The following is a 14418-nucleotide window of genomic DNA, read 5'->3' on the forward strand; positions in this document are numbered from 1 at the left end:
AACTAGAAAATAGAGAAGGCCAGGCTCTGGCCACAGTCTCCTCCGATAGGCTGGTTCTCCTTCCTCCTTTTTTCCCTGCTTCCCTAACTGTGGGAAAGGAAATGATCTGCGCTGGTTGCTTGCCTTTGGGTGGCCCCAGCTAATTGCTTCTGATCTGGTCTGTTGCCGTGGCTCCTTCCCCAGGCTGCTGCGATGGCCACTTCAGCAGGAACTGTCTCAGAAGATGCCATAGAGGAAGAAGGTGAAGAAGGAGGAGGCTCTCCTCGGAGCTCATCTGAAATTTCTAAACTCAGTTCCAAGAGTGCCAAAGAAAGACGGAACAGGAGAAAGAAGAGGAAGCAAAAGGAACTCTCTGAAGGAGAGGAGAAGGGAGATCCTGAGAAGGTGTTTAAGTCAGAGTCAGAAGACGGTATGAGGAGGAAGGGCTTTCGGCTGCCGGACAACAGAATAGGGAGGAAGTTTTCCATCATGAATCAGGTAAACTCTTTGCACGGGGTCAAGTAAGCCTAAAAAAATTCTGGTTTTGCTAATCTCACTTGAAACACATCTCCCTTGTTGGCTTTACATTTTCTAGACCCATTTCTGTATCCTGAGGCCTACCTCCCCGTGCTTCATCTTGTTTTCCTCTAGCTGGAAGTATTACTTACATATTAGGACCTTCCTCTGCTCTAATCCTGCCCTCCCTTCTTGGCTCTCAAGCCAGCACTAGGATGTTGTGATAACCTTTGGCATTTTACTTTAGCAGTAAAGCTTATATCATACCAGCAGGCCTTATATTCTAAAACGTTAGGAAGAACTTTTCTCCTTTTAGCACCTGAACATCAGAATCAAGGTCAAACACTTCTGTTTGACAGTTACATGTAATTATAGTTTTTTTAAAAAAAGAGTCATGAAACTCTAGGTTACCTTATTTGAGTGTGACAAGTTCTAGGAATTAATTATTCTAGATATATAGTATCATGCTGATAAATTATCCTATGGTAGGTTAAAAACCTTCAGTTTTACTCAGCTTTGATAAATGGAGAAACCAAAGTTGGGGGAGAGGACATTATTACTCAGCATTCTGTTATAAATATATCATCACATAACAGATATTTTTGGATTTCAAAAAACACCACCAATATCCATTTCTTAGGCCATTTAATTCCCCATTTTAAAGAAATGCTGGAAAGCTCTTGAAGGAAAACAATGGCTGGCCACTGGAAATGCTAAGAGAACCAAGAGTTCGTTGAAGCCAAGAGAGGCTGCAGGGCTGCAGAAGGCAGAGGAATGATCAATGGATTGAAATTTAACAGATGTTTCATGAGATCAGAATTGGAAATGTCCTTTGGACTTGGAAATAAAAGTCACTGAGAACTTTAAAGACACATTTCAGTCCAGGGCAAGGATGGATGCCATGTTGAGTGGGAATTGGAGACAAAGAGTGTAGACTTCTCATACAAGATTCTTTAAAGAATATAAATGAAAATAAGCATTTTTGTAATCCACGGGGCATGAAACCTAGAGGAAGGGGAGGTGGAAGTAGAAATCGAGTAGAATAGAAAAGAAAATAGAGCATAGCATTGGACGATGTGAAAATAGAGGTACTCTCTAATAGAAAAGGGGCATCTTGACCCCAAAATGTCAGAAAAATAGGGAAGGGTGAGTGTGGGTGAGTTTGTAGATAGGGAGCAGGAAGTTGAGGGAAGTGATGTCTGACAGTCTCTAGTATTAAATAATACAGGAATTTAAAAAATCTTATGGAAGGGAATGAGAGGTTGAGTAAGGGGATTAAAGAAAATATTGATAGTTTAGAATAGTTATTAAAAATGGGAGAGGGAGTTCCTCTCATCAGATTGACTCTATTTCCTAATGAAGTCCCAGCCCTTTAGCATGGAATTCATAGCACTCCCCCTGCCCCTGGAGACAGCCTGCCTTTCAGGCTCTAGTCACTGGGTCCCATCAATCGCCCTATACTTAAACAACAGTGCATGACTAGATGCTTCTTATGTAGGCTGTTTGCTTTCTACCCTCTGTTTTGGTCCATAAACACCTTCCCTAGAATGCCCTAATTTTCCATCTCTGAATGTCCACATCATATTCTTCACATCCTCTCAAAAACCCTTCTCTGACCTCCCACACCCAACTGGAAATTATCATTTCATCTTTCCATTTTGTTTTATATGTACATCTTTTTGTGTCGCTTTTTACTTTACATGGTATTGTATTTACTTAAGTTCACATCCTCTCCTCTTCTAGATGAAGTCCTAAAGTCAAGGCCTGCTTCTTTGCACATGGCTAGCATTCAGATATTTATTGGAGGACTGAATGAAGGACCTTAACAGATCTGACGTAACTGATTTTGTGGGGCTTCTTTATGGCCTGGAGCCATCTCTATCTCACCTTCACCTCACCTTTCTCTTAGTTCAGCCTCTTTGAGGGAGAAGTGTGATTGCAGCTTTGGTGTGATCCAACCTTTGTCTTGCGAGCCATCACTGAGCTAGTTAATGAATATCTTAGCGCTGTTAACACTTGGCTACTGAATGGTCTTTGATTAATCTATATGCCTTAGCGTAGAGTTGCACTGATTGCTCCCTAGCTCAAAAAAAAGAAAACTGGGCTTCTGAGATGTCTTGCTTTGCATGAAAATGTTCGCTTCCTCTAATTTCTCCATCTGAAAGAAGTTGTCAGTTCCTAGAGGCCATGGCTGACTGCCAGGGCTTGCTTAGAAGCCCCACGTGGTTATGATATTCTTTGTCCTCAGACTCTCCTGCAGTTTCTCTGATTTTGTCTGGAAGAATGACTGAGGAAACTGAGGCCTAGAGATATGAAGTGACATATCTAAGTGGTATAGCTGGTAGGTGTTAGAGTCAAGATCTGAATCAGGTCCTTCTCCTGCAGAGCTTGTACTCCTAAACACTGTGGTCTGTAGTTACCCCTCCCTGCTCACCTCCACACGTGCACGGTCATCTCTGCTGTTGGCTTTAACAATGAATGTGGCTTTAGTTTTCCCACAGCACAGTTCAAGTGTATGTCAGTTTCCTTTATTGCCAGGTCCTCCTGCGGTATCTGCCCAGCCTATTTCCTATCCATTTTTCTGTAAAATTATGTGCTGTGTTTTTAGGACTTAAGACAGTTTATTAATATTAGGTTGAGTCCTTTTTTTGTCTACGATGCACAAAGCACTACAGGAGACAGACACATGAATCGGGCAGTGTGCCCTTAAGGAGCTTTTGTTAGTTACAGAGAGAAGAGAAAGCATGTATATAAAAAACTGAGTAAAAAGTGGAGCGTTAAGTACCCTGAAAAAGGGACTCACCTGCTGTGGAAGGGCTAAGGAAGTTTGCAGAGGAAGAAGCTGAAGGGCTGGGCCATCAAGCACAGAGGGTTTCCACAGTTCAGAAATGGAGAAAATAAAGACCTGAAGGCTCGGTGGCAAGATGTATGTGGGGAAAGAGTGAAGGATACAATGGAAGAAGTAAATGAGGGTCAGAGCTGGGAGGATCTTGAATGCCATCCTGAGGACACAGAGTGGTGATGTTAAGGGTGGCCGTGGGATTTGGGAAAGGAGCCCAGGAGTGCTTGAGTCTTGTCTTGTCCTGGCCATACTTCTCTCCAGTGAGACCCTCCAGGGAGATACATGCCCAAGGCAGTTTACCGTCTGGGCTTACGCCCTGAGCCTCGGTGCTCTATGTGAAACTGAACTGAACACGTGAGTAGAAGCCTAAGGATACTGCCTATCCCCGTAACCCAATATTGTGATCATCCTCTACTTACTCGTGTTTCTTTTATTTTCTGTATTTTATGCTTTGACATTTTAGGAGCCTTGCTGTCTGGGGAGACACTGCCCCTCCTAATGCTAGCCTAATTCCTAGAGATAGTGCGCAACTTGCCTGGATATATGCCTTTCATATGCAAGTCAACCAATCCAAAACCCTTATCCACAACCTTCTCCTTTTCTGTAACTCTCACACACCAAGCCACTATTTCCCCTGCCCTAAATCACCCCAAGGGCCAGGTACTGAACAACTAGGGCTGCTCCTATAACCCGGAGACTGCCTGAAATTATTCAAACTATCCAGTCCTAAACTTGCCCACATGGTGCCTACTCTGCCTCCCCCCTTCCTTCCAGAGGAAACCAGAGTAAAAGGTCTGGTCCTGCTCTCCCCTCCCTCTGTCTGCCTCCTGACTGAACCTGGTTACCCACCCCTCACCCCCCTACCCCAAGGCCTTGTGTGGCTTGGCCGGCATTCCCTCTTCTCTCGGGAAGTATAAGTAATAAACTTCTTTCAAAGGCAGTTGTTGGTGTCTCACACCGTACCATATCTGATGATAACAAAATCAGAGGTACATTTTAAGACACTTCACGTCCTCTGGCCAGCTACGTTGTTTAGAGAAGCGCTTCTCAAACCATCTGTGGTGAAGGACCAGTTTCTGTTTTTCCCAATTCTTTATGAACTGATACTATTACAAAATAAAACAATGAATTTCTATAAAAATTATCACATTCTTGAGTGTTATGACACTGTCTAATTGCTATTCAAGTTTCTATATGCTCCTCTCAGTTTTTCTACTTGTCTCGTTGCAAACCAGTAGGAGATCACATATTAGCACTGGTCTATGAATCACACTTTGAAAACTGGTTCAGGGGAATGAATCAGTGAGAGTACCCAACATATATGTGAGAAGTACTAACAAGCAGTGAGCTGGAGAAGGCCCTGATCTCCTTACCAGTCCAGTAACTTGGAAGAGGATGTGTAAGAAGAGCTGGACCTGTGTGTGCCCTTTTAACACATAGGACACCATCCACACGTGAAAGAGACCCATGAATATTCTGGTATCTAACCAATGCAGTATCTGCTCTGTGGTGCAGGGATGGGGCAGAAGAGCAAAACAAGTCAGAATGATCAGGAAAAGGGTCAGAGATGTTGTATACCTGTACCCTCTTTTCTAGAGGCCTGTGTACATCATATGTTATGTATTTGACAATTACATTATATAAAATGATCTGTGATTAGTGGTTTTCTTGATGTGGCCCCAGTTATCAAATTCATTTCTTGCCTCAGAAATTTGTAAGTTGCTTCAAGCCAAGGCAGGAAAAGACTACATATCAAGGCAAATGGAGGTGAAAAGGAATGAGGTGAAAGAATGGAGGTATGACGGAACTAGAATTATCCAAAGAAAATGTACTGATCTGGGCACAGGGCCTTTGTATATTATAGGAGGAGGCCAGATTTAGAATAATTTTGAGTCTAGAACTAGAAATGGAGTTCTAGATAACAAAAAGGTATGGGTGGAAATAGTAAAGAACAGCCCTACAGCCCTTCCAGGGTTATCAAAAGTATCATTTTAAAAGGCCTGGTCAGTACTTACATGTACTCTACTGGCAAAGCCCCAGCCCCCAAGGAACTTTCACAGTGGAATCAATAGGGGTAAGGCCTAAACTCTAAGGCAAAAATCTCATATAGCTAAAAATTATTTTGAAAGTTCCTTCAAGGGCATAATTAGGCAAACTTAAGTATCTCAGGGTCACAGGGAGGATTGTCTAAAGTCAGTTGCTTGTCGAGTTCCTTTCCCTTAGAGCAGTGGTCCTCAAACTGGGGTTGCACCCCCTTGGGGCACTTGACTTTCCAAGCACAGTTTTAAGGAAGCTGATTTCTAGATCTTTTCACTTACATATTCTTCACCCTAAGGTTAGCCCTGTGCTCCACGGTCACACCAATTCCCCTTCTCCACTTTGCTTTTCACAGTCAACCTTCTTCCCTTTACAAAAGGAAGGTATGCTCTTGGTCATCCCAGACTTTATGGTATGCATTGCCCTGATTTATAAAAATATTTGGGGTGCCTAAAACATCTTTGTGCATTGATAGATAGTAACTGCACCAGACAGGGTGAGGATTTAATAATAAGGGTGACTGTTGAACAACTGTGTTGTATATTTGAAACCAACCTAAGAACATATATCAGTGATACTTCAACTGAAAAAATAATAAAAATCTTTGGGGTGCCAAACCAAGGGATAGTTGAAAATGATAGTGTCTAAAAAGTTTTTTTAAATTCAGGAAACTTAAACCCAGTGTGAGTCTTTCTGAATTTACCTACTTCTTATATACTTCTGTTAAACAGTGAAATGTAGTGTTAAAATCAAGGGCATTTGGATGTTTTAAGTTCAGGAAAGGGGTGAGTGGGACTGAGATACATATTAATACATTCATTAAAAATGAAAAATCAGGTCATACTTTCTCCAATGAAAATAAGTCTGTTTTGGCCAATTGCTTTGAGAGTAGAACTGGCTTTGCTAATTAGATCATATGATAGACATTTTTGTAAACTAAATGAGCTAAACCTGTGGCTGTAAGGTTTTGATGAAAATAACTTTAAAGCATGTGATAAGATAAGTCACTGTGTTAAAAAAATTAATGGCGTGATATATAGAAATGAACAATATGTTGATTCTTCCAAATTTTCTATTGGGTTAAATAGGATTCCTTTAAGCAAAAAAAAAAAAAAAAAAAAACCTGTAAGAGCAACCCATATAATTATTAGTAAATAATAAGCCTTTTTTGGGACCCTCAGAAATCAAGAAATGGAATACTTGTAACAACTAGGTAATAAATCCTTTGGCAAGTCAGGTGATTTTCAGTTCTTTGCGTTCAACAAAATTGAAAGAAGACCTGATTTAATTGTCAGTTCATAGATCATTAAGATCAGTTTTGCTGATAGCTTACTATGTGATTTTGGCATATAATTTGGACAGAGTTAAAAGAATTGAGTGACATTACTATAACAAAATTCTTCTTTCCAAGACACTAATGTGAATAAAGTTTCTCAGTACTTAAAATCTCATATTAGAAGGGAGGGGAGAGTTGATGTTGAGCCATATCTGATTCTGATAAATAATACTGTCTACAAATATTTAACACCAGAAACACCAGTTTAAAAAAAACTCATTCATCTCATTAAGAGATACATTTTAATCTTCTTTTTAAATTCAGTAATTACTTGTGAAATATATATTTGTATATTGATCAGTTTTATTAATAAGAATTATAATAATAACTCAATCCAGGAGAATTTTTTAATTTGCTAAGATTCATGATCACAGGAAAATTAAAAAATTTTTAAGTACAGTTTACTTATAATTTTTTATTGCAGAAAATACTCAAAGGTGATCAATAAAGTAACATTAAAGCATAAAAATACACATTAGCATAACTCTCTAGCAAATGTGGAATGGAAGTATGAGTTGAAGGAGAAGAAATGAGGAAAAATTTCTAAGTGGTAAATAGAGTTTTATTTTAAAATGTCAGTGCTGGGAATTATATAATTTACAAACATGTAAACTTTTGATGAAAAAAAATGTTGACTTTAAAATGGTGGAGAGGATATACATAATTTTCAGCTGAACAAAAAACCTCGAAGACCACTGTTGGCATAGCACCTAACCTCCAGGACGTGTACTCATTGAGAGGATAGCAAGTCCTTTTTGCCAAGTGTGGGCACAGAGTAACCTGAGTAAATTAAAGGCATGCTCCATGTGAGCTCATAGTAAATGAGACATAGGCACACTGATGTGTTTCCCAGTGGGTTAGCTCCATGGAGCATGAGATAAAAGCATCATTTCAATGCATCTGTGAACAGTGAGTAGAAATTTCTAATGGTTAATTGGTCAAAGACAGTTGGCTCCCAGGGGTATGGGGCAAGGAGAAATGAGTAATAATGGGTGTTGAACAGTGCTGAAATTTCACATGGGTAGCAGGGATGCAAGGATGGGGCCAGGTTGGGAGGCCAACAGCCTCTGCTAGGACGCAAAGGGGTCAGAACCCGGCTCATGCCTGCCTCTCTCTCCCTGCCTTGCAGTCACTGCTCAGCATCCCGGGCTCCCCGTTCCTCTCCCGCCACAACAGCAAGAGCAGCATCTTCAGCTTCAGGGGGCCCGGGCGCTTCCGGGACCCGGGCTCGGAGAACGAGTTCGCGGACGACGAGCACAGCACGGTGGAGGAGAGCGAGGGCCGCCGCGACTCGCTCTTCATCCCGGTCCGGGCGCGCGAGCGCCGCAGCAGCTACAGCGGCTACAGCGGCTACAGCCAGGGCAGCCGCTCCTCGCGCATCTTCCCCAGCCTGCGGCGCAGCGTCAAGCGCAGCAGCGCGGTGGACTGCAACGGCGTGGTGTCCCTCGTCGGCGGCCCCGGCTCCCACATCGGCGGGCGTCTCCTGCCAGAGGTGAAAATAGATAAGGCAGCTACCGATGACAGCGTAAGGAAGTAAACAGGTGGACCGAGGCTGGGCATGGCAGTCGCCCGCCCCCGTCCCCCGCGCCTTCCACCTGGCCTCTCCCCCGACCCCTGTCTGCGCCCCCCGCCACTTCTCTGTCCTCCTCTTGGTTTGTTTCTGTTTCTTCAGTCCTCCCCCTTTTACCCTCGCTGTTTCCCCTTCTACTTTATTCCTTGCTCCATTGTTCCCTAGTATCCTTCCTTGTTTCTGACTGTTGCCCTTCCCCCAGCACCTCTTTCCTTTGCTGTACCTCTTTTTCTTTCTCTCCATCTTTGCAAGTATGTCTGCCCCGCTGCGTCCGCCCCCCGCCCCCACCCGCTTGACCGAATGCCTCTGGCCAGCAAGCGGGTCCTGCCCGGATGGAATGAGAATGGCACCAGGCCACTACCAAGTCTGAGTGGGTTTGGAACTACCATTGCTTCTCTCTCCCCACGTCCTCTCTCCCTGTAGGGAAACAGCTTGGAAATTAAAGCTCTTATCTTTCTAGTTTAAGAACAAAATAATATAGTTTTGAGTAATTTTCTAAGTCGCCCCTACAAAAATGAGATGTGATTTTTCCAAAGAGGACTGCATGCACCAGACTGAGGGTGTGAGGTGTGCACCAGAGAGAGCCAGGCAAGGATAGATTAAGGAAGTCAGTGCAAAACTGGCCCTAGACGTCCATAAGGGATTGAAATGGAAATACATTAAAGGAGGGAAAAGTAGGAGGTTGAGGCAAGAACACATGGTATATGGGGGAGGAAGGAAAAGGGAAGCAAGCGATGAATTTTAAATGTAATCAAATGTCAGGCTCTGGAGGAGTTGCATATAATAGCTTCATAAAATCACTTGTCTAGGGGTTTGGATAATGTCTCCCCTCTTTGGAAAAAGCCATCTCTTAACATTTCTTTAAATTTCAAGCTGTTAATTCCTTTTTTTTTTTCTTCTAGTTTTAAGTTCTTATAACCTCAGTGACCCTATCCTTCCTACCTCTAATTCTTCAACTTGCTCCAGTCCCTCCTCAGCTGGTATAAACTTGAGATAGCATGTTAGTCTGTTTTGTTCTAACACTTCAGTTTCCTCTAACACAGCATGAAGGTAACTGGTCCTTTAACTAGCATGATTATGCATGTGTGGAGGAAACCTGGACAATCAAGGATGGAATTACTCAGAATAATTTGTTTTTAGCATTTTGGGACAGTTGTTGACTGTACAGATAAAAATTCAAAAGGCAGTGAGGATGTGTTTGGCATTGTCTTTTCTCTCCCTGCTTTTTTATTTAAAAGCACAATTACTTTCCCTCTTTACAACCTACTTATTATGTCTACGTGCATTATTTAATTTGTCCTGAATAAAAACTCCAAAAGGCTGACCAAGTGAAGGTGGTTATTCCTAGTTTTGAGATGGAAGTAGCCTCAGAGAATTTGTGCTCCTTGAGGTCACACAGTTCATCAGGGGTAGAGCCAGAATCTGAGATCCTTGAGAAACGCCAATCTTCTGTTTCTCAGTTAATTTTAATGTGTTCTTTGCATCGTCACATGGCTATTGCTCTTCTGGAGAGCTGTTAGATCAACAGTAAAAGGAATAATAATAATAATAGACAGTGGTTCGGAGTCCTCCAAAACCAGATGGTTGACCAAAATAAATGTTAGTAGATATTATCTGTAACTAAAACTTGGTTTTCACTAATTCTGTGTCTGGAGGTAAACTTTGGGGCTCCACAGTTAGATAGATAATTATGTTCTCCGAAAACACAAGAGGTGATACCAACAGGAGAATAAGAAGTGAATCCATGGGGACAGGACAATTGAGGCAACTCAAATGTTGAGAACAAAATTAAACTGTGATATACTGGCAGTTTTTAAAAACATTTAAGCCAAATAATGCATCTTACTTTTTCTTTGAAGAGAATGTGTCAGTAAAGGTGTCCAGGAAGAAGGAACTTGAACTTCAGCATAAGGCAGATTAGCAGGTTTGGGGTTTTGTTCTTGGTTTCTAGCAGCTCCTGTTACACTGTGTGGGAGAAAAATTTGAGGCAGTTGAGCAGATGGCTGTGGAATGTAAGGCTTTCTGTACTGCCTTACCTGTGGCCTACAGAGTGCTGCCTTTGGGTTTTGGGGAAGCCTGTACTCTCGACACCCTGGAAGCACTTAGGAGATTTTTTTGTATGGTCCCAAGTGGTGGTGGTGATAGACTTCAGGATTCTCAGGGCTGAGAGGCCAGATCCCAGAGTGGCAGGAAGATGTAGGAAGGACTGTATCGTTCCCAAGACCTTCATAACTGGGAGAAACTATTTTGTTGGCACTTCATAGTTGTTAGTGGTATGGCAATCTATCTGTTATATTAATATGCCAAAAAGATAAAAATGGAATGCATATAGTTTGTATGATATGACATCAGATCTGTAGAAAGATAAACTGCATATAGAAAAAAGCTGACTAAAAATTAACATTAGTTGCCTTTGGGAGGAGAAATTATTGGTGACTTTTTTTTGTTTCTTACACTTTTCTGTTCTTTCCAGTTTTCTACAACAGGCTAATAATTATACCTACCATATACTGAGTTCTTACTACAATATGCTAAGCACTTCATATGCATGATATCATTTAATTCTTACAACCAACCTGTTTGATAGGTGTTTTTATCCTACTAACAGATGAGACTCAGAGATTTAGTGACTTGTGAAAATGAAACTTGAACCAAGATCTTTCTGATGCCAACGAGACCTTCCTGACTGCTTCCTGACTTCCTGAGTGGGAAAAACAGTCATTTATCTTAAAAGAACATAATATGTTAATGATGTTATATGCAGCCCAGGCTAGATGAGCAATTAATACCTCTTTAGACTAGAATAGAGTGATTGTTTCTGTTGAGACATTTTGGACATTTCTGTTATAGCCAAGGATTAACTTGTCTGACTGAACCATTAACGTGCTTCCCGTTGTAAACTCATGCTTCGTGGAGTACGTACGGGCTACTGATGGTCCACGAGCTCATCTCACACAGCATTAATGTTGAGGCTACGCCACATCTGTATTTCTCCTTCAGGCTCAAATTAAGAAATACAGTATTCCCTGTGGAAAAAAAGACATCCAGATATTACCTCGTTAGAGTCTCGTCAAAAACTATTTCACATCTTCACTAAGTATTCAGTTGTCATTGAGTGGTGACAGTTTGGGGATTTTTCACTCTTGCTTCTTTGGAAGCAGAGGATAAGGGGACTGTTCTCATGTCTTCATCTTGGAGTTGGAAAAGCAGATGAGAATCTGTTCACTCTTAAAGAAAGCAGGTGCCACTAACAATCCAAAATCCCACGTAACTCAGAGTCCTGTTGCTTGCAGACGTACAAGCATTATCTCATTTAGTGCTCACAGCCCCCTCCTCATGAGATACTGCTCTTGTCTGCATTTTACACGGGAGGAAAACAGGGCTTAGAGAAATACAGTAAGTTGTCTAAGATTGCACAGAGTTAGGATTTGAATCCAGGCAGTCTAACACAAGAGCATTAACCATTAACCATTAAGCATATGCCATGCTAACTCCACAGCCCACATGCTTTACCTTATTTACACTTGTGATCTTGGGTCTGCCTTTCTAAAGCCATTTCCTTATTTGTAAAAGAGATAAAAGGACCTTGTTGTAAGGCTATTGTGAAGATCAGATATCATAATATTTATAAAATATGAAGCACATTACTTGTTCCATTCTTGCATTCAGGAAGCCAGTTTCCATTCCTTTCCCTATATTCTTTTGGCCTTTTTAGCCCTGAGAAGGAGACAGTAGGATTTCTACTGAATTGCTTGGCTTAGAGAGGGTCAGAGTCCTTCTAAGATTCTAAAGATCCCTTATCTAAGAAGGAGCAATTGTTGTACAATTATTTTAAAGCAGAATACTATGAAAATTTGAGAAAGACTTGAAAGGAGATAAATGGCTAGGGTCTAAGGCCACTTCTAAAATGCTCTAAATTTTAGATCCAAGAAAGGTGACTGGTTGATAAATTCCTAGTCATGTACTTCCATGTGAAAGCAATTTAGAAATCAATAGCAAGTTGAGCTTTCCTTGGGTAGCTCTATAGAAATGTGGGCAGGATCTGCCATGTGACATCTCTTTGAGAAGAACAGCTACAGTTCAGGAGTTGGAAGTCAGTGGCTAAATGCCCTGAGAAACTTTTCATTTGGTTTAAGAAAAATGGAACAAATTTGTACTAGCTTAACTTTCAAAGAATGTAGTTAAGGGTCTTAATTGCTTCCTGCATTTTTGATAGTTTTGTAGCAAGGCTCCTTAGAGGCTGAATTTTAAAAAGGCAGAGCTCCTGACTTTAAGAAGTTAATCCTCCTCCCTCCCTAAAAAAATTAAACAAAAAAACAAAACAACACCACACCACCATCACCACCAAAACGCATCTCCATTAACCCCCCCAAAAAACACCTGAAGAAATAGAAAAGGGGAGGGAAAGAGTATGTAATCATCCCTCTGGTCCTTGGGTCTCAGCATGCCAGCATGCTTGAAGAAGAGCTGCCACCCACCTCCCAGGTGGCAGGAATTGACCAGCTGAGCCAAGAGCAGAGACAGACCTCACAGAATCCCAAGCAGATTCTCGGTGGAAGTTGACTCTGAAGCCGCATTTCATGGGACAGCGCATTTGCCGCAGGCTTTCTTCCCTTCCGTTGGCTATAGTCTGACGTAAGAAACAGTAGCTGGAGGGAACGTACAATGGTGTAGCCACTTTGGAAAATAGTGACAGTTCCTCAAAAAATTAAATGTAGATTTATTATATGATCCAGCAATTCTACTTGTAGGTGGTATATGCCCAGGAGAATTGAACACAGGTGCTCACACAAAAACTATAAATATTTATAAAATCGTTATTCATAATAGCCCAAAAATGGAAACAACCCAAGTGCCCATCAACTGATGAATGGGTGAACAAAATGTGATCCATCCCTACAGTGAAATATTACTCAGTCATAAAAGGGAATGAAGTACTGACATGCTACAGCATGAATGAACCCTGAAAACATTATGCTAAGTAAGTGAAAGAAACCAGACACAAAAGGCCATTTATTACATGAGTCTATACATATATGAAATGTCCAGAAGAGGCAAATCTATATAGAGAGAACAGATTATTGATTACAAGGAGGGGCAGAGGGGGGGGCTGGGATTGACTGCTTATCAATTGCTGGGATTTCACTTTAAAATTGTTAAAATGATAAATTTAATGTTATGTGCACTTCATCTCATCTCAATTTTTTAAAAATTGAAAAGAAGGAAACAAACAAGCAATAGCCATGTACCTGGACTTTCAGTCTCACCTTTGAAAACCTCACACAGGGAGGAAGGATTTCAGGAACTACCCACCCATCTTGGTATTCTGTGTATCCTAATTTTAACAGATTGGCACTTTTTAGTAATGCAGGTGTGTTTTTCTCTGGGCACTAACTATCTTAGGCTCCACCAGGTACTCAGCACTTTGAAGTAATGTTCTTCACAGGCAGTTGCAGTTTGTCATCTTAGGCAGTTAACAGTGATGAATATGTGTTTGTTCTCTCTCCGTTAGTATCAGTCCGACCTGATGAATAGTGAGAGTCTACATATATAATGACCAGACCATATATAAAAATAGAACTTTCACCTGCAGCCTGCCCAAGAAACCATCCCTCTTGTCTACAGTAAACAGCCCAGGAAGCCAGCTGGCTGCAAATCAAACGTGCAGCAAGCCAGATTGCTCTCTTCCAGTGACAGTCCAGGAAGCTAAGCCATAACTTCTGTAACAATCATCCCCAAATGGTCAGGGCTTGATTAATAATTGACAGCTTCTCTACTTTTTGTCCCTGCTTCCAACTTAGAATCAACCAGAGAAAGGCAAATACCCCTAAGCAATCACACAGGATGTCCGCTTCTCATGAGCCCACCTGTGGCTTCCCTGTGCCGGCAGCCTTGAAGCAGGGCACACCTGAAGCCTCCCCTCTGCCTGCTCTAAAGCTTTCCCACCCTAGGCCTGCCTTTGAGACTCTGCCAGAACTGTCACTGTGTGGAGTTCAGAATGAATAGCCTTTGCTCTTCTCACATGGTTGATCTTCATTTATTTCCACAATACAGATAACATTTTATACATATTTATACGCTCTGCATTCCATATTCCTTCTCAAAGAAATTCCACTGCATAGTCAGTGTGAGGCAGGT

General features: G+C 41.6%; 1 protein-coding gene across 5 annotated transcripts in view; it reads left to right on the top strand.

The window, feature by feature from the left end:
• SCN8A (sodium voltage-gated channel alpha subunit 8) overlaps positions 1-14418 on the top strand; it is a 197658-nt gene that overhangs the window by 132417 nt on the left and 50823 nt on the right. For all 5 annotated transcript variants that reach the window (XM_057486617.1, XM_057486616.1, XM_057486619.1 and 2 more), the window contains exons 11-12: positions 184-477; positions 7840-8202. In XM_057486617.1, coding sequence (XP_057342600.1) covers positions 184-477; positions 7840-8202 — 657 coding nt within the window. The remainder of the gene's footprint in view (positions 1-183; positions 478-7839; positions 8203-14418) is intronic.

The sequence above is a fragment of the Manis pentadactyla genome, chromosome 10 (genome assembly GCF_030020395.1).
Source record: "Manis pentadactyla isolate mManPen7 chromosome 10, mManPen7.hap1, whole genome shotgun sequence".
NCBI lineage: Eukaryota > Metazoa > Chordata > Mammalia > Pholidota > Manidae > Manis > Manis pentadactyla.